Source organism: Eublepharis macularius, chromosome 14, assembly GCF_028583425.1.
Source record: "Eublepharis macularius isolate TG4126 chromosome 14, MPM_Emac_v1.0, whole genome shotgun sequence".
Lineage (NCBI taxonomy): Eukaryota > Metazoa > Chordata > Lepidosauria > Squamata > Eublepharidae > Eublepharis > Eublepharis macularius.
The window spans coordinates 61,783,773-61,803,186 of record NC_072803.1 but is presented as its reverse complement, the minus strand read 5'-3'; the positions used below and the strand labels follow the sequence as shown (position 1 = coordinate 61,803,186).

Sequence of the window (19,414 nt, the reverse complement as noted above, 5' to 3'; positions counted from 1 at the left end):
AGGCAGGTACGGCAAAGGTCATGCTTGTCTGTATGAGGCATTCTGGTGTCTCACTTTGAGCATTTTTGAATAATGCCTTATGAGACGCATCTTGTCTCTTTTCCTTTCCCTTTTGAAGAAGAAAGAGGACTTATCTGGAAAAGTACAACAATGTACATGCTGAACACGAAGAAAAAGAGCAAAGAGAAGAACTTCTCCCAACAACAACGAAAAAGGAACTGAGATATAGGGGATGCACCACTTGGCAATGTCTCGCTTCAGTGGGAAAATCAGGACAGAGGAAAATCAGGATCTTATTGTTCACATCTTGTTTATAGGAATAGTCTGTATTTATGATATATTTATTCATATTTGTTAACTTATTTAACTTACTAGAGCACTTGCACTTTACTGTTCATTAAACTCTAAAAAAAAAAAAAATTCTATTGGGTTATTTCCCCTCCATTTGTGGGTTCCCGCTCTTGGTTCTAATCAGTGGGGAAATCATGCATGTGTGTTGGGCAGAAGGGGCTACAGTTTTAAAGCGAGAGAATCTCTCTCAGTGGCTGCCCTGCGCCTGCTCAGTTCCCAATGTGGGACTGCACAGAAGACCAACAACGAACTGAAAGTTGCCAACTGTCCGGGAGAAATCTCACGCTAGTGACCATCTCATGGACTCGCCTGAAACAAAGCGGCATTTTTCTTAGCATTCCCCCACTTAGTCAAACCATGCGGATTGGTACCTTTAAAAACTGCAAGCTTTTCCTCCAAATTCTCTTCATCGCTAAACTTCGGGTCGCAGAGAAACTCCTGAAGAAGGGAGAGAGAAAAAGGCCCAAGATTTAAGAATATTAGAAGAGCTCTACTGCATCAGAACAGTGGTCCACGTAGACCTGCATCCTGTTTGACGCTGCGACCAACCGATTGCCTGGGAGGGCCAACAAACAGGGCATAGCAGCCAAGGCCCCCCCAATGCTGTCTCAGAACACTGGGATTCCAAGGTTGACTGTCTCTGGCTGTGGAGGTTCCTTTTAATCACCATGGAGAGTAGCCACTCACGGACCTCTCCTTCACGAATCTGCTGAATCCATCTATTCAAGCAGCCGTCACAGCATCTACCAGCAGTGAATCTTAATTACTTGTTGAATGAAGGAGACTTTATGGGGAAATCCCCGTTCCAATAATCCAAACAAAAGCAAGAAACACCCCCCACAAAGGCCACTGCCGGCCCACCTGCTCTGCATCACTCCGCCCTCGCCCCTCCTTCAGAGCAATAAAAACTGATTTCCTGGCAAATGATCTGAAATCTAAGACACAAGCGGCATGCTTCAGATATCAAAAGCGGGCATTTGTATAGTGGTTGGAAGTCTCCAAAGTGTTTCATGAGCATTATCTCAGCAGCCATTACAACAACCCTGTAAGCAGGCTAGAAAGCCAGTTTGGTGTAGTGGTTAAGAGCAGCAGGACTCTGACCTGGAGAACTGGGTTTGATTCCCCACTCCTCTGCTTGAAGCCAGCTGGGTGACCTTGGGTCAGTCACAGCTCTCTCAGAGCTCTTTCAGCCCCGCCCACCTCACAGGGTGATTGTTGTGGGGATAATAATAACATACTTTGTAAACCGCTCTGAATGGGTGTTAAGTTGGCCTGAAGGGCAGTATATAAATCGAATGTTGTTGTTATTATTATAAATGAGTAGCTTGCCAACAGCCATCACAGGATTTCATGGCTGAGCTGAGATTCAAACTTGAGATTTGCCCGTTCCAACTCTGGACTGTACAAGCACTGCTGGCGCGCGTGCGCACCACGGACTGCGCAATGACGGCATTGCACGATGATGTCATCGCACAGCGCAAGCCGGGGGCATTCGCCGGCGGATGGCTGGGGTGGCGGGCGGAGGCTGCTCTGCGCTCCGCACGCCGCCCCAGCAGCGGCTCGTGGCTGCTGTGCCCGGCTGGGTCGTGTGGCGGCAGTGACACAGGGCTGGCTGGCTGCAGCAGCTGCGGGCCAGCCATGCCAGCTCCATCGCACGCGCCTCTGCCCCCGACACCCCCTCCGGCGCCTCTCCAGTGCCCTTGCACCTGAGGCCACCGCCTACCTGGCCTCTATGGGCGCGCCAGCCCTGTGTACAAGTTCTGAGCGGGGGGCATTTTTTCAAGACCTTGATCTCCACACCTATTCTTTGTTGTGGTCGATCAATTCAAGAGGTGTCCTCACACATTTCAAAGTATCTGGCCAGTTACTGTCTCTCAGGCTATAAATTGGATATCCCCTACTTTGGGGAGTTTGGTAAAAAGGGAATGTATATGACTAATAAGCCAATTATGAAAGCATCACACAGAGCATCGGAAGTTTTAATGAAGCAATAATAGTCCAGGCAGGAGAATGAAATGGGAAGACAGAGACCTGCTCCCATGTTATGTGAACACGTGGTAAGAAAGAGCCCATATGCATTCCTTTTACAAATGAAACCGGGGACCGGTCCTGGATAAATGTGGAGTTTACGTCACATGTTCAGCTGTGCATGTGTTGAATGTCACATGAAAATTACTCAACATACATCAAAAGAACAATCAAATATACCTTCCATGGAGAGAAATCAAGATGGGCAGCTGTGTTAGTCTGTCTGTAGCAGAAGAAAAGAGCAAGAGTCCAGTAGCACCTATAAGACCAACAACATTTGTGGTAGGGCATGAGCTTTGGTGAGTCACAGCTCACTTCTTCAGCTCATACACTGAGAACCACAGCTCTCTTCATCAGATGCATTGTCAGCTTCTGAGAACCACAGCTCTCTTCGTCAGATGCATTGACAGCTTTCGAGAACCACAGCTCTCTTCGTCAGATGCATCGTCAGCTTCTGAGAACCACAGTTCTCTTTGTCAGATGCATCGACAGCTTCTGAGAACCACAGCTCTCTTCATAAGATGCATTGTCAGCTTCTGAGAACCACAGCTCTCTTTGCCAGATGCATTGACAGCTTTCGAGAACCACAGCTCTCTTCGTCAGATGCATCATCAGATGCATCTGACGAAGAGAGCTGTGGTTCTCGAAAGCTTATGCTACAATAAAGTTGGCTGATCTTAAAGGTGCTGCTGGACTCCCCTCCGGTGCATCCCTTCAATGACCCATGTCTGGCCGCCTCTCTTCCTCAGCTGCACTCTGGTCTTTCTCTGCACTGCCTGCACCCTGCCAACAGTGAGGAGCCCAACGGAGTTGAATGGCTCTGCTCCCCTCTTCGGCACTAGCGGCACATTCCTCACCGCAGCCATCACCGGCATCTGCTCTCCATTTGGCCTGCCTTTTGTCCTCCTCCCTGCGTAGGGAACATGGAACCTCCAAGGGAGGATGGCCCACATGCAGGATGCTGCTGGTCTCCATGCGCTGCGCACATGTTCTGAAACTCAAGCTTTGCGGCCCCAGCCAGCAGAGGCAGGAAAACTGACTGGGTTTTGCAGAACAGATATCCTCCCACACTCTCCCTATTCACAACGGACAGTTTTAATTTTTGGATACCCATCGCTGGTCAGTTATGATCCTTGTTTTCTTTGAGGAGAAGATTTGGGAGATGCCATTTAAAAGTTTTTTTAGCATGCCCCCTTCTACCTCTCTGGCTATATATATCCAGATAGCAGATGCTGGCAAATATTGTCTGAGTTGCTGCGGTAAGTAAACCCTGATCCATTCAGAGAGTAAAATTCTTGTGTTTTAAAAAATGGAAATAGTTCAGTCCAGATTTTGGAGTGGATATCAGGGGTATCAGCACAAGAGAGGAATGCCTTTCAAAACCTGATACAAATTCCAAATTAGAAAGTATTTTTCCCAGCACGGATGCCAGAGACCACTCAAGTGGAGATACTGGATCTCACCTGGCACCTTCTGCGTGTACAACAGGTGCTTTACTACCATAATATGAATTGCAAGGATAACTGGACTTTAGCAGCTGTTCCAATCATTCTTGTGAATTCCCTATCCGGAGAACTGAGGCCTTTGATTTTACGTGCCTGGACTGGACAAGATGTGAACAAAGGCAGGAGACAGCATTCCCATTTATCCAGAGGAGTTAGCCGTGTTAGTCTGTAGTTGCAAAATAGTAAGGAGCCCAGTAGCACCAGTAGCACTCTGTGCCCCGTGGTGCAGAGTGGTAAGCTGCAGTCCTCCAGCCCAAGCTCTGCACACGACCTGAGTTCGATCCTGGCAGAAGCTAGGTTCAGGTCAGCTGGCTCAAGGCTGACTCAGCCTTTCATCCTTCTGAGGTTGGTAAAATGAGTACCCTGTTTCCTGGGGGTAAAGTGTAGATGACTGGGGAAGGCAATGGCAAACCACCCTGTAAAAAGTCTGCCAAGAAAATGTCGTGATGCGACGTCCCTCCATGGGTCAGTAATGACGCGGTGCTTGCACCTTTACTTTTACTGGCTGTGTTAGTCTGTAGTTACAAAATAGTAAGGAGTCCAGTAGCACCTTTAATACTAACCAACTTTATTGTAGCATAAGCTTTCAAGAACCACAGCTCTCTTTGTCAGATGCATCACCAGCTTTTGAGAACCACAGCTCTCTTTGTCAGATGCATCGTTAGCTTTCAAGAACCACAGCTCTGTCTGTTAGATGCATCACTGACAATGCATCTGACGAAGAGAACTGTTGTTCTCGAAAGCTGACAATGCATCTGAGGAAGAGAGCTGTAGTTCTCGAAAACTTATGCTACAATAAAGTTGGTTAGTCTTAAAGGTGCTACTGGGCTCCTTACCATTCCCATTTAGGATCCCTGGTTGCTGCCTGGAACTCTGGATAGACTAAGAAACGACAGGCAATCTCTCCACAGGGTCATTGCAGCCTCAGAAAGTCCAAGGAAGCCATATGCTGTTCCATATAAGGCCTCAGCTGGCTCCTGGGGGTGTGACTTTGCCATGCCATCCTAACAAAGTTGGTATGTTAAATATGCCATAGTGATTTAGAGGCTTGGTAGCGTCAGCTGGGAGCTGTCCACACAGCTGGCACAATAATAAAGCTAAATGGAAGACCTGCCAACTCCCGCTGTCCTCCGTCCCAGCAGAGAGGCTGTACTAGGGAAGGAAGGGACAGGCTCGCAGATGGTACAGCACAGATCCTGCATTTCTGTGGCCATAGATCCAGAGGAGTTAACCATGTTCGTCAGTAGTTGCAAAATAGTAAAGAGTCCAGTAGCACCTTTAAGACTAACCAACTTTATTGTAGCGTAAGCTTTCGAGAACCACAGCTCTCTTCATCAGATGCATTGTCAGCTTTCGAGAACCACAGCTCTCTTCGTCAGATGCATTGTCAGCTTTCGAGAGCCACAGCTCTCTTCATCAGATGCATCGTCAGCTTCTGAGAACCACAGCTCTCTTTGTCAGATGCATTGTCAGCTTTCGAGAGCCACAGCTCTCTTCATCAGATGCATCGTCAGCTTCTGAGAACCACAGCTCTCTTCATCAGATGCATTGTCAGCTTTCGAGAACCACAGCTCTCTTCGTCAGATGCATTGTCAGCTTTCGAGAGCCACAGCTCTCTTCGTCAGATGCATCGTCAGCTTCTGAGAACCACAGCTCTCTTCATCAGATGCATTGTCAGCTTTCGAGAACCACAGCTCTCTTTGTCAGATGCATTGTCAGCTTTCGAGAGCCACAGCTCTCTTCATGAGATGCATCGTCAGCTTCTGAGAACCACAGCTCTCTTCATCAGATGCATTGTCAGAAAGTTTATGCTACAATAAAGTTGGTTAGTCTTAAAGGTGCTACTGGACTCTTTGCATTTCTGTGCTAACATGATGTCTTCAATAGCCTGTCCTCCCCTGATTTAAAAGCACAGGGTGTGTTTGCTTTCTTGGCTAAAAATATGCTAGCAGAACTGACCCAAAGAGCTTGAAATGAGAGCAGCAGTCTGCATGGGACACGAATGGTCATGTGCTAAGATAATGTGCATTAGAGCCAAGATGCATCATCTGCCCTCCAAGCACAGCCCAAGGTTTATTCTAGGGACTACTGGCAGGAGGAGATGGAAATTAGAAGAATGGCAAGTCTCATACTCCCGGAGGAGTTAGCCATGTTAGTCTGTAGTTGCAAAATAGTAAAGAGTCCAGTAGCACCCTTAAGACTAACCATTTTTATTGTAGCATAAGCTTTCGAGAGCTACAGCTCTCTTCATCAGATGCATCATCAGCTTTCGAGAACCACAGATGCATCTGACAAAGAGAGCTGTGGTTCTCAAAAGCTTATGCTACAATAAAGTTGGTTAGTCTTAAAGGTGCTACTGGACTCTTTACTAAGTCTCATACTGACCCTCTATCTCTTACATTTTAATCCTTCACTTCCTCCAAGTTTCTCAGAGGAGTGTACATGATTCTCTCCTCTTCTGTATTATTTTTACAACCACCCTGTGAGGTAGGTTAGGCAAAAACTGGCCAGCAAGATTGACGGCAGAGTAGGAATTTGAATCCAGGTTCATCAGTGCTCCAGCCTGCACAAGTTGCGAGCCACACAGCCAAATTCTGCCCAACAAATAACATGACCTGCTGGGCACTCAATGACCTCTTATTTCTGTAGCTCAAGACGGCAAAATAGTCATCAGCCAACCAGCCAGCCATCGTATGTGGCTGGTGAGATGTGCTAAGGATTGGTAAATGTGTAGATACGCTGTCACTGTTTTATGCTGTGTTCTGAACTAAGGGCCAAGCTACACATGACGAATGACACATGAACGGCAAGTGTATTTCTCCCTGTTCACTTGCCCTCCACTCAATCCACTTGCCGTTCAAGTGTCATTCGTCATGTGTAGCTTGGCCCTAAGAGGGCTTTAGTCACTAAGCTTATGACATTGTAGATGCAATCAAGTCTCCAAGGTGTCACAACGCTCCATTGAGGAAAGATGTGCCCGTCCTTCGGGAGGGGCACAGGGTTTTCTTGGCATGTGGCTTTTAGAGAGCATTGATAAGAGATAAGAGAGCAGTGTTTTAAGCACTTCAAATGCACAAGCGCCTGCTCTCCCACAGCCAAGCTAGAAGTGAAGAATTCAGGGCCGGATCTTGGGTTCCCAGTGCCCGGGACAACCCAATTCTGGCTGCCCTCCCAGCACTGCCCCCCCCTCGATCTGGCCCTGGAAGAATTGATTAGATTTTTAGCCCACCCTCCCCGCAAGCAGGGTCAGGGCGGGTTACTACATGATCAAGTGGAGGGCAAGTGAACAGGGAGGAATACATGTGAGTCTGTTCACTTGCCAGGCAAGTGTCATTAGTCACTTGTAGCTTGGCCCTCAAGAGGCCAGCTGAAGATCTGGAGTGGCCGCCCATCCAGCCCATCACCAGTCTCCTGTCCCGCCCCTCCGTCTCCTCCACGGCCACTTCAACTGGCAGCCAAAAATAGTGGCCAAACTCTCAGGGCCAAGCTACACATGACGAATGACACTTGAATGGCAAGTGGATTGAGTGGAGGGCAAGTGAACAGGGAGAAATACACTTGCCATTCAAGTGTCATTCGTCATGTGTAGCTTGGCCCTCAGTTTCAGAAATTCCTGGAGATTTGGGGATGGAGCCTGGAGCGGGAGTCTACTGTCCAAAACAGCCATTTTCTCCAGGAGAACGAATCTCTGTTATCTGGAGCTCAATGGTAATTCTGAGAGATCTCCTTGTCCCACCTGGAGGATGGCAACCCTACACCTCCCAGGAGGTCAGGCACCCAATTGCTGTGCTGATTTTAAAGGTGGGTGGCTGGAACCAGCAGGCAAGGAAGGATGATTTGCTGTTTGGGATCCTGGGTGGTAAGAGGGCAGAGGTGGTGGTGACGTACTTTAATTTGAATTCCTTACAACAGTCCTGTATGGTAAAGCCAGAATTTTTATCTCCATTTTGTGAAAAAGGGAGTGAGGCAGGGCAAAGTGAAAGTGGGTTGCCTAAGACCAGCCAATGATTTTGTGGCAGTGATGAGATTTGAATTGGGAGCCTCCCAGGTCACAACCCCTTCTCTTAACCCCTATCCAAAGCCTGTTTTCTCATGGGCGAGTTAGCCAACAACAGCAGTGTTTTGACTGGGGTTAAGCCTTGGCTTAATTTGGCAGCCAGCCCTTGTCTTTCTAAACAGCCCGAAGGGATACGTCATTAAAAATAAATTACATTTGGCCGGTTTAAAGCCTTTTCGCTTGGCCTCCCGGTGGCAACTCTACCCCAAAAAGGTTAGGGGCCATCTCTCCCCAGATCAGCTCCTGTTCCACACATTGCAAGTCAGGCTTTGAAGTGACAAGTTTCATCAGGACTAAAGAAGAGGTTTACTTAGCCCCTGACCCACTTTGTAGACTCGAGGGCCGCATAGCCAGGCTTACTCAGGGCCAAGCTAGAAGTGCCCAATTACACTTGAATGGGAAGTGAACTGACTCACGTGTATTCCTCCCTGTTCACGTAGTGATCGAGTGGAGTACAAGTGGAGCGCAAGTGAACAGGGAGGAATACACTGAGTCTGTTCACTTCCCATTCAAGTGTAATTCGGCACTTCTAGCTTGGCTCTATGTGCATTTTAACCCTTCGTTTTCAGGGCAGCTTTCCTGCATCAGCTCTTCTGATCGCAGAACTGGGAGGTTGTTGTGAACATTCTAGATCTGTACCTTCTTCCCCCTCTAAGGGCCTAGAACCAATCTCAGAGCCAAAACACACGTTAAGAACTACACGTGGTTGCGCACGTGTCCGCGCTCCCGTCTGTTTCGGCCCGCCCGTGGCTGTTTCAGAATTTCGGCGCGTGTCCTGCCCGCACCAGACCTGTGATTGTGTGTCCGCGTCTGCACGTGCCCCTCCTGACGACCAGCGAGTTCCCAGAACAGAGCGGCTATTTTTACCATCCCGGGGGCTGTGGACCTCTCAATGACTGCTAGATGGCGCTATTGCCTGCAGCTTGCGAGCGAGCAGGTGACGCGCAATGGACTGGTCCGGGGGCCTCCAACGCGGGCCTCAAAAGATTGGATGACTGTTTGGCTTCGTGTCAGAGATGGCCCCCCTGGCTCCCCCCCGCACTCCGGGATCTTGCCCGGCTGCCTGAGGGCTTCGAAGCGGGGCGGGGGGCCCTGTCCGTTGGTTGGTGCTTGTCCACTGGGGGAGGGCATGCCTTTGACAAACACAGGCAAACACAGACATGTCTTCACTTGGGGAGGGGGGAACATGTTTGTGAGAAACACACACGGGACTGTCCGAAATCCCAGGGCCCGCCCAGGGCTTGGGGGGAGTGCACGGGCGAGGTCTAAGACATGTCTGTCAAAAAAAATTTTCTTGCCAAAAATCCAGGGGCGCACTGCCCCTGGTGCCTCCGGGTGGACCCCATCACGGCTGCGTCTGGTTTTCCGTTCAGAGGCCCCAGGAATTAGGGGGGGCTTGATCAGCTCTTGACCTGCCGCATTGACCCGGTCGGTGTCTCCGATTCCCGCTTTTTCGGCTACGACCAACCAGCTTTCGGCCTCCGCGTGGTGCAACGCAATTGGCTGTGCAGTTGGTTTGCCCGCGCAAACCCCCGCAAACTCGTGAGGCTTCCCCTGCCGACCAGACGTGCCTCCGCCATCGTCGCAAAGCATGGCGGAGTGGGTGCCAAGCAACTGGCGTGAGGAGTGGGCGGAGCAGGCGGCCGCGGCCATGGAGGAAAAGGGGCTGACGGAGCACGAGCGGGAGGCGGCGGAGGAGACCATGGTGCCGTTCCGCCTGGAGTCGCTGTTCCCTGACCGTGTCGATCTCGCCCACACGGTCCGCAGGAACTTGACCGCTGTTGTGGAGGACATCGAGGTCGACATGGTGGAGAAGGAGTTTCTGGGCGAGCGACCACGAAGTAAGTCTTGTCAAGAAACGAGTGGGCGGCGGCCCCCGGAAGCTGTTCCTCGATGGGTGCAGTGTTCTGCGGCGGGCCCAGGAATGTTCCACCTTTGAACTCCAGGAGCTTGGGCAGCCCAAACTATATTCTCTGTTGGGCGGCCCAAGCTCTATTGCTCTATTCTCCTCTGAGGCCTAGCCTAGCGGCTTGCAAGCCGGCTCTGTTCTCCTCTGACGCCTAGCTGGCCAAAGGGGGACATTGGCCTATGGCCGCACAGCGCGGTTAGGAGCCACGGGATTCTAATCTGGAGAACCAGGTTTGAATCCCCACCCCTCCACTTGAAGCCAGCTGCATGGCCTTGGGTCAGTCACAGCTCTACCAGCTGGTATTTGGCTGGTCAGCACTCCAAAGTTAGGTTCTCCTCTGAGTTCTAGAAATCCTGTCTGCACCCAAGTGTCCCACAACCTAGAAAAGCATTTCTATTGATTTCAGTAGAAGCCGGGCTCAGTGCACAGTACATTGCCTGCATGGTTCTACCTCCTGAAGCAAGATAGAGAGCTTCCAGTGTTCAACCTTTTGTGTGCATTTTGCTATATAGGAAGTTCTGGAGTGTGGCATGCTATTTTAGCATCTACCATCTGAAGAATGTGATTGAGATCACAAGATTCTGCACTTTGGAAAGAGGTTAGGTAAAGGACTATGCAGCAGTACCAATGCAGGTTTTATATGTTTTTTATACACCCAACCTCCAAAAGGAGAACTTTTAAAGAGCTGATTTTTTTGTGCTTGCTCTTAACAGGATTGAATAAACTGTGAAATATTAAAATGATATCTAATGGTTATAATGATTATGGTCAGCAATTGATGGTGATACAGAAGTGAACATAAACAAAAGGTTGCAGCTCTGCTTGTCAGAGGCAATATTACATCAACAAACCGACTGTACAGCCGATTGTGTGGCGCCAGGCGCAGGCCGAGCTGCCAGAGAGCTGGGAAACACAGCGCTCATGTTTGAGGATGGTACGCACAGCTGGAAGGCTTGCTCTGTTCTCCACTGAGGCCTAGCTGGCCAAAGGGGGACATTGGCCTGCGGCCTCGCAGCGTGCCCGGGCAAGTTCCACTTCTATACTCTGGGTGCTGGGGATAGGTCAACAAAAGGTGCTGGCGAAGGCTACTGGTGGCTCTTGCCAGGGAGAAGGGACACACGGCTCGCATGTTTGGGGAGGGGCCGCACAGCTTGCGGGCTTGCTCCCTTCTCCTTTGAGGCCTAGCTGGCTAAAGGGGAGCATGGGCTGGGCCAGCAGCGTGCGCGGACACGTCCCAATATGACCAACAAGAGTCCAGCGGATATGCACGCTGTGTGTCCTGGTGCAGCCTGGAGCGGGGAACTGTCAGGGAGATGGGACGCACATAGCACTCATGGTTGGGGAGGGTCCACATAGCTTGCAGGCTTGCTCCTTTCTCCTCTCTAGGCCTAGCTGGCTAAAGCGGAGCATGGGCTTGGCCGGCAGCATGCCCGGGCAAGTTCCACTTTTGCACTCGGCATAGGTCGGGCGAGAAGCGTGTCCAGACAATTTTACGGTCAGTAGAGAAGCGGGCCCGGTCATCCCCCAATATGACAGAAGAGGTGCTGGGGAAGGCTGGGGGTGGCGATTGCCAGGGAGAAGGGACACACGGCTTGCAGGTTTGGGGATGGGCATCACCAATCGATTGAAATTCCTTAATCGTTACACCGCCTGTCTTTCAGCCAGTGACACCGAGCGACGGATGGAGGCTGTGGGGTTGGCCCATGAGAGAATCCAGGCACGCCGGGACCAGTTTTGGAGTAAGTGGCTAATGGCGGCCCACTGGGCGCTGCGAGGTCACTGTTGGGTCGACAGAGGGCGCCTAGATGGGGGCTTTGGTCGGTGTTTCCACAATGCTCAGTAGTATGGTTGGTCGGGGCAAAGACTGCTTATTGCATTCCAATTGGTTTCCCGCCAGCAGGCCCCACTGCGGGGAAGGAAGAGGAGGAGGAGGAGGAGGAGATTGACCTGCTGGATGGTGGGATGTCTCCTGCCGCCTTTCTCACGGCAACTCAGCGTGGAAGACCGCACGCACCCGAGCAACTCCGCGAAGAGCCTGGGACTTCGACCCCGCGTCCACCCTCGCCAAAAAGAGTGAGGGCATTCTCGCGTGTCCCAAGCTTTGCCCAGGTGCTTGGCCGTCGAAGGGGGGGGCCGTCTGGCTCGATGGACAGTTGAGTGAATGGACACAGGGGGCCTGGGGTTCCCGCCTGCCATGGTGAGCCCTGTCTGTCGGCAAAATAAAGCTTTGTTTAAACTTAACAGGCTCCGCACACTGAATACACATGTCCTGGATCCGGAAACGGGTTGCGCTTTGAGCAGGTCTGCATGTTTTGGGAACCCATTTTCTGGGATAGTCTTTAAACAGAAGGTGCTGGGGAAGCCTGGAGGGTGCTCTTGCCGGGGGGCTGGAACACACACACAACTTGGATTTGGGGGGAAGGGAGGCTGAGGTATAACGTTTTCTGGCTCAATATTGACACATGAGGTCCAGGGCACACCTGGGGGGTGATCTGGCCAAAGGGCCTGGAACCAGCACCCTGGATTTGGGCGGGGGGTGGGAAGGAACACAGATCTGGCAGGGCTGCTCCTTTCTCCGCTGGGCCATGGCTGGGAAGAGCCATGCACGGCCCTGCCGTGTCTCCACAGGCAGGGGAGGCCTGGAGCAAACCCTTTTCTGGCTCAATATTGACACATGAGGGGGGGCAGGGGGGTTTGGGGACTCCTTAGCCAAGTCTCCCCGAAGTGGCCTGTGTCCTCCATGTTGAGATTGGGGGGGGGGGGCAGGGAGGGAGAAGCAGGACAGGACACAAGGAAGATTTGGAGAACAGAGGCCGCGGCTGGCCAGTCGTACAAATTCAATGAGAGGCTAGTGTTTTCTCGCAGGAGTGATCTGAAGGACAAAAAAGAGAGGTCCCCAGGGCGTGGCCAGGGCATGCCTGTCGCGGAAACATGTGCAAATCTGGCCAAAGGGCCTGGAACCAGCACCCTGGATTTGGGCGGGGGGTGGGAAGGAACACAGATCTGGCAGGGTTGCTCCTTTCTCCTCCGGCCCATGGCTGGGAAGAGCCATGCAAGGCCCTGCCGTGTCTCCCCAGGCAGGGGAGGCCTGGAGCAAACCCCTTTCTGGCTCAATATTGACACATGAGGTCCAGGGCACACCTGGGGGGTGATCTGGCCAAAGGGCCTGGAACCAGCACCCTGGATTTGGGCGGGGGGGGGGGAAGGAACACAGATCTGGCAGGGCTGCTCCTTTCTCCGCTGGGCCATGGCTGGGAAGAGCCATGCACGGCCCTGCCGTGTCTCCACAGGCAGGGGAGGCCTGGAGCAAACCCTTTTCTGGCTCAATATTGACACATGAGGGGGGGCAGGGGGGTTTGGGGACTCCTTAGCCAAGTCTCCCCGAAGTGGCCTGTGTCCTCCATGTTGAGATCGGGGGGGGGGGCAGGGAGGGAGAAGCAGGACAGGACACAAGGAAGATTTGGAGAACAGAGGCCGCGGCTGGCCAGTCGTACAAATTCAATGAGAGGCTAGTGTTTTCTCGCAGGAGTGATCTGAAGGACAAAAGAGAGGTCCCCAGGGCGCGGCCAGGGCATGCCTGTCGCGGAAACATGTGCAAATCTGGCCAAAGGGCCTGGAACCAGCACCCTGGATTTGGGCGGGGGGTGGGAAGGAACACAGATCTGGCAGGGTTGCTCCTTTCTCCTCCGGCCCATGGCTGGGAAGAGCCATGCAAGGCCCTGCCGTGTCTCCCCAGGCAGGGGAGGCCTGGAGCAAACCCCTTTCTGGCTCAATATTGACACATGAGGTCCAGGGCACACCTGGGGGGTGATCTGGCCAAAGGGCCTGGAACCAGCACCCTGGATTTGGGCGGGGGGGGGGGAAGGAACACAGATCTGGCAGGGCTGCTCCTTTCTCCGCTGGGCCATGGCTGGGAAGAGCCATGCACGGCCCTGCCGTGTCTCCACAGGCAGGGGAGGCCTGGAGCAAACCCTTTTCTGGCTCAATATTGACACATGAGGGGGGGCAGGGGGGTTTGGGGACTCCTTAGCCAAGTCTCCCCGAAGTGGCCTGTGTCCTCCATGTTGAGATCGGGGGGGGGGGCAGGGAGGGAGAAGCAGGACAGGACACAAGGAAGATTTGGAGAACAGAGGCCGCGGCTGGCCAGTCGTACAAATTCAATGAGAGGCTAGTGTTTTCTCGCAGGAGTGATCTGAAGGACAAAAGAGAGGTCCCCAGGGCGCGGCCAGGGCATGCCTGTCGCGGAAACATGTGCAAATCTGGCCAAAGGGCCTGGAACCAGCACCCTGGATTTGGGCGGGGGGTGGGAAGGAACACAGATCTGGCAGGGTTGCTCCTTTCTCCTCCGGCCCATGGCTGGGAAGAGCCATGCAAGGCCCTGCCGTGTCTCCCCAGGCAGGGGAGGCCTGGAGCAAACCCCTTTCTGGCTCAATATTGACACATGAGGTCCAGGGCACACCTGGGGGGTGATCTGGCCAAAGGGCCTGGAACCAGCACCCTGGATTTGGGCGGGGGGGGGGGGGAAGGAACACAGATCTGGCAGGGCTGCTCCTTTCTCCGCTGGGCCATGGCTGGGAAGAGCCATGCACGGCCCTGCCGTGTCTCCACAGGCAGGGGAGGCCTGGAGCAAACCCTTTTCTGGCTCAATATTGACACATGAGGGGGGGCAGGGGGGTTTGGGGACTCCTTAGCCAAGTCTCCCCGAAGTGGCCTGTGTCCTCCATGTTGAGATCGGGGGGGGGGCAGGGAGGGAGAAGCAGGACAGGACACAAGGAAGATTTGGAGAACAGAGGCCGCGGCTGGCCAGTCGTACAAATTCAATGAGAGGCTAGTGTTTTCTCGCAGGAGTGATCTCGCAGGTCGCGCCCCCCCCCCCCGGTCGGTGAAAAATTCATGGGGACACCGGCGGCCGCCAGCGCGGTTCCCACCCGTCGGTCTCAGCAGACGCGAAAAAGGGAGGCGGGCCGGGCGGGCGGCGATGCGGGGCTCGAACAAGGAGTCCCAGGGCACTAAGCAGGCCTTCCTGCTTGTTGCTCTACGGGACTCCTGTGCGGCAGCCCCCTCTGATAGCATGCATATTTCGGCTGCGACCTTCGGGGAGGGAATTCAGGGGGGGGGGAGGCAGAGCGCATCTTAACATCGGATGACTTCATCCCTTGCATCGCACAAAAGGGAAATATAAAGGACAAAGGAGTGGCGCTTGGGGCGCGTCGAATACATGCCTGTCGCGCAAACATGTGCAAATGAAACGGCCCGCAAACCAACTTGGGGCCCTGAGAGGAGAACATGCAAAACCTGCCCCCACGGGGCCTGCCGCGCGCCCATTGAATCCCACAAACGAAACCTGCTCTGTTGGAACCAGGTGCCAGGTCGCTTATTCATGGTGGAGCCCCGCGGCAGGCCTCACCGGAAACCCTCCGCCACTCTTGGCACAAGGCAAATCTCTCCTGCAAGTCCTATAATTGTGCCTCAAACACAAAGTCAGGAGAACAGAAACGGCAGGGGGGTTTGGGGAGTCCTTCGCCAAGTCTCCCCGAAGTGGCCTGTGTCCTCCATGTTGAGATCGGGGGGGGGGGGGGCAGGGAGGGAGAAGCAGGACAGGACACAAGGAAGATTTGGAGAACAGAGGCCGCGGCTGGCCAGTCGTTCAAATTCAATGAGAGGCTAGTGTTTTCTCGCAGGAGTGATCTGAAGGACAAAAGAGAGGTCCCCGGGGCGCGGCCAGGGCATGCCTGTCGCGGAAACATGTGCAAATCACACTGCCTGCACAGCAACTTGGGCCCCAGAAAAAAAGAAGTAGGCAACGCGGGCCAGGCAAGGATCGAACGGGGATCACAATGGACTCAAAGCCATCCCTCTTGCCGCGCGCCCATTTGATCCCCCGAACGAAACCTGCTCCGTTGGAACAGTGGTGGGGAAAGTCCTCCCCCTGCCCCGAGAAACGGCAGGCTGGGAAGGAATATGCAGATTTTTCCTATTGTGCACGCCTATCCGCCCGGTACTGCCGGTATTTAACCGGTGTGCGCCCCGAAAAGTAAGGCTTTTCAGCCCATAACCGACCAAGCACCATCCCCTCGTCTTCGCCCGATGCTGAAACTTGGCATCCGCCACGCAGCGTCGAGCACCCGTGACCTGACCGCAAGAGGGCTGGGATGGAGCCTGTGGGCGATAAAACCGGGAATATGAGGGCGACTTCTTTATTCAGAGCCAAGTTCGACCGCCGCGCAATGTGGCGGTTTGGTGAGAGCCCCGTTTCCACGTGGAGCAGGGTTTCTCGCGAGCTCGAAAAATGCTTGCGGTCATATGCCCACCCATGAACTCAGCTTCTGCTGAGACGATACAACACTTAGGGCCCCCGCGGGGGCCCGACAAAACAGTGACAAAAGGAAGGGCGCAGACAATGGGCAAGCCATCACCATGAGTAGGCCTGGGTGGGGAAGTCCTGTGGGTGGAGCGGAGCCTGGATGACTGGCTGGCCAACCCGCTTATTCGTATGTAAATTGAGAGCAGAGAGCATGGGAGCAGAGTAGCTGCAATGGTTGGGCGGGCGCCGGGCAGGAGCAGGCACAGTCAGCACATTCTTTCCCCGCTGCAAGCACACCTGGGCTTTCGCAAGGCTGCGGAGAGGCTGGATTGCGGTTTGCCTTGGCGCCCACCATGACTGAAACGTCACGATCGCTGCGTGGTGTGCTGGCGGCGTAGTCGCCACATCTCCATGGGCGCCGCCGAAATCCCACATGGCCCTGCTGCCACACTGTGGCCGGCAGGGTGGTGGAGGGCCCCGATTCCACGTGGAACCGGGACTCTCACCATTGCACTCCTTTGTGGTTAAATTTTGTGCGGCAATGCCCGGACCAGGCCGGATTAGACTAAAGATCCAATAGCCTGGCCTTCGAATTTGGCTCTGAATAAGGGAGGGCCCTCACGCAACCCTCCCGATCTCTTGGTAAAGGACATTAGCAGAGCACCAGGCATCCTGAAAGGCGCACACAAAGCGAAGCCCAGTAGGCTGTATGTGCCACCCCCAGTAATCCCAGCTCTGTGTCCCTGCTCCCAGGCCTGCCAACCAGGGTCCCCTCTGTATTATTCCCCGGAAAATATCCCAGGCGTGTGCTCCCGCTCCCGGCCCAGAGCACAGTCAAGGCTCCCCCCGGGCCCTTCCTGTGAAAACTCTCCCTGCAAGCAGCTTCCAGATTTGCCTTTAGTGAGGAGTCTGCTGGTTTTCCATGTCACCAAATGTGGGAGATTCTGCCCAAAGAAAATATGATTTCCTCATGCAGTTGAGCCAATTCTTTATAGTTGTTTTATTAAACCAAAATGTCACATGCACGCGCACACACACACACACACACACACACACACACAACAGTTTGCCGCAACCCTATGAGGGGGTCATGTTTAATTCAGGTGACCAAACAGCGCAATGAACTCATTAGGTGTTATAAAGAGTGACTGCTAGATATTTATCAATGGTATATAAAGTTTCAGGAAATTGTTGGAATCTAGTGAAAGCCAGACTAGAAGCAATTTTGGGGTGGGGTAATTTTAAGAACGGCTACCCAGGAGCTGGACTTTGCTTAGCAAGAGACGATTTTAAACATCATTATAGGTTGAGACACATTTTGGGGTGAAGTCTTCCATGATGGTTTTTTTTTTTGTGTGCCTCTTTCCATTTGTATGCACCAGTCGGAATGGGACCTGGGGATAGGGAACACACAGCAAACCAAACCCGGGGTATGCCGTGTGAGCCCCAACTCGAAGCGGTTCCCGCCCCCAGGCCAGAGGAACCGCCAGGCTGCAACAGCACGATCTCTTGAAAAATAAAAGTCAGAGCATGTAGAGGGTTGCCCTAACTCCGGTCAGGCGGGCGGTCCAAGCACCAGCCAAGCCTCTAGAGGCCCCTCCCCGGCAATAAACAAAAAAACCGCGAACGTGATGGGTCGCCCAGGATCGAGCGAGGATCCCCATGAGCACAAAACCGTCGTTCTATCCTCGTGCCCATGGGGTCCTCTGCCTAAAACGGCACCGAACGGCACCAAAGAGCAGTCCTTCGACCCGGCCACCCTCCCCCGTGCTCGCCCAAACACACAGATGCTGTTCCTCCGCCCGCCCGCCCCCCGCCCACCACCACCTTCGACGCGGCCCCCCTCCCCCGTGCTCGCCCAAACACACAGATGCTGTCCCTCCGCCCGCCTCACCACCATCCCACCCCCCCGCCCTGGATAGAGACACACAGTCTGAAACCGGCTGTACCGGTCACAGCTTTATTGGATTATCGGCCATGCTGGAAGTGCGCACTTATGGCGGCACGAATCGATACTGCCCGCGCGGTAAGAGCGGCCTCGGACCAGGGAATCTGCGGCCGCTCATCCGCGGGCTCCATCAGCGGCTCGCGCGGGAACGGCCCGTAAACGATGTCCCCGCGCGAGAGGCAAATGTTGTGAAGGATGCAGCAGGTGGTGATTACCGCGACCATGAGGCGCTCGCTGACAAGTAGGGGCCGCTGTAAATAAAGCCAGCGATTTTTCAGAATTCCGAACGAGCGTTCCACACTCATGCGCGCCCGGCTCAGTCTGTAGTTAAAGCGCTCCTGGGCGCGCGTTGATGGCGCCGGATAGGGCTTCATGAGCCAGGGCCGAAGAGGATAGGCGGGGTCCCCGATGATTACCGGGTCGAATGTGACCCCCTCCAGAGTGACCGGCCGCTTCGGGCGACGGGCGCCATCCTCGAGTCTCTTGAAAAGGGGCGAGTTACGGAGCACACGCGCGTCGTGCGCCCTTCCCGGGAAGCCCACAAAAATGTCCAGGAATCGTGCATCGCTGTCCACCACCGCCTGGAGAATCATGGAGCAGTATCCCTTGCGGTTGATGTACTTGTCCCCAGAGAAAGGCGGAGAACGGATCTCGATGTGTGTCCCGTCCACGGCGCCCCAGGCATTGGGGAATCCCCTCTCCTCGAACCCGGAGATAATGTCCTCGAGGTAATCGATGCAGATCCACTTCTCGGTCAGCTTTGCAGCGATGAGCTCGCAGACCTCGTCGAATATCCCGCAGACGGTAGAGACGCCACGGCCAAATGCGGGCAGTGTCGCGGAGTTTGTGGTTCCCGTGGCAAGCTTCCAGATGGTGATGGCGATCATCTCCTCGGGAGGGACTGGGTCGCGCATGTGGGTCGTCTCGCGGACGAGATCTTCGCGAAGCTCCCCAACAATGTACTCGAACGTGGCACGTCGCATTCTGAACTGCTGCAGCCACTGCCCGTCACTGAACTCGTAGCGCTCCCACCACGGCCACCAGTGAGGGCATGCCCGGGGAAGCACCCATGCCTTCCTCGGCGGGAAAGCAACAATGAAGCACTGCGCCATCTCCTCCACGGACGCAAGTGTTGCCACCAACTGCCGCAGTCTTCTTCTTTGTCGCGCGCGGCGGCCGTTAACTTCCTCTCCCAGCCGCCTCCCGAGCAGGGCCACAGTGTCAGCTGTGGCAGCCGTAGAGCGGATGACCGACCGCGCGAACAAGGAGAGCGCGACCGCAAAGGCACGGAGTGTTTCTCTCGGCGGCTGGC

The 19,414-nt window shown here is 53.8% G+C and overlaps 1 protein-coding gene across 2 annotated transcripts in view; it reads right to left on the bottom strand.

Moving 5' to 3' along the window:
• AIF1L (allograft inflammatory factor 1 like) overlaps positions 1 to 19,414 on the bottom strand; it is a 57,217-nt gene that overhangs the window by 23,126 nt on the left and 14,677 nt on the right. For both annotated transcript variants that reach the window (XM_054998015.1, XM_054998016.1), the window contains exon 3: positions 723 to 789. In XM_054998015.1, coding sequence (XP_054853990.1) covers positions 723 to 789 — 67 coding nt within the window. The remainder of the gene's footprint in view (positions 1 to 722; positions 790 to 19,414) is intronic.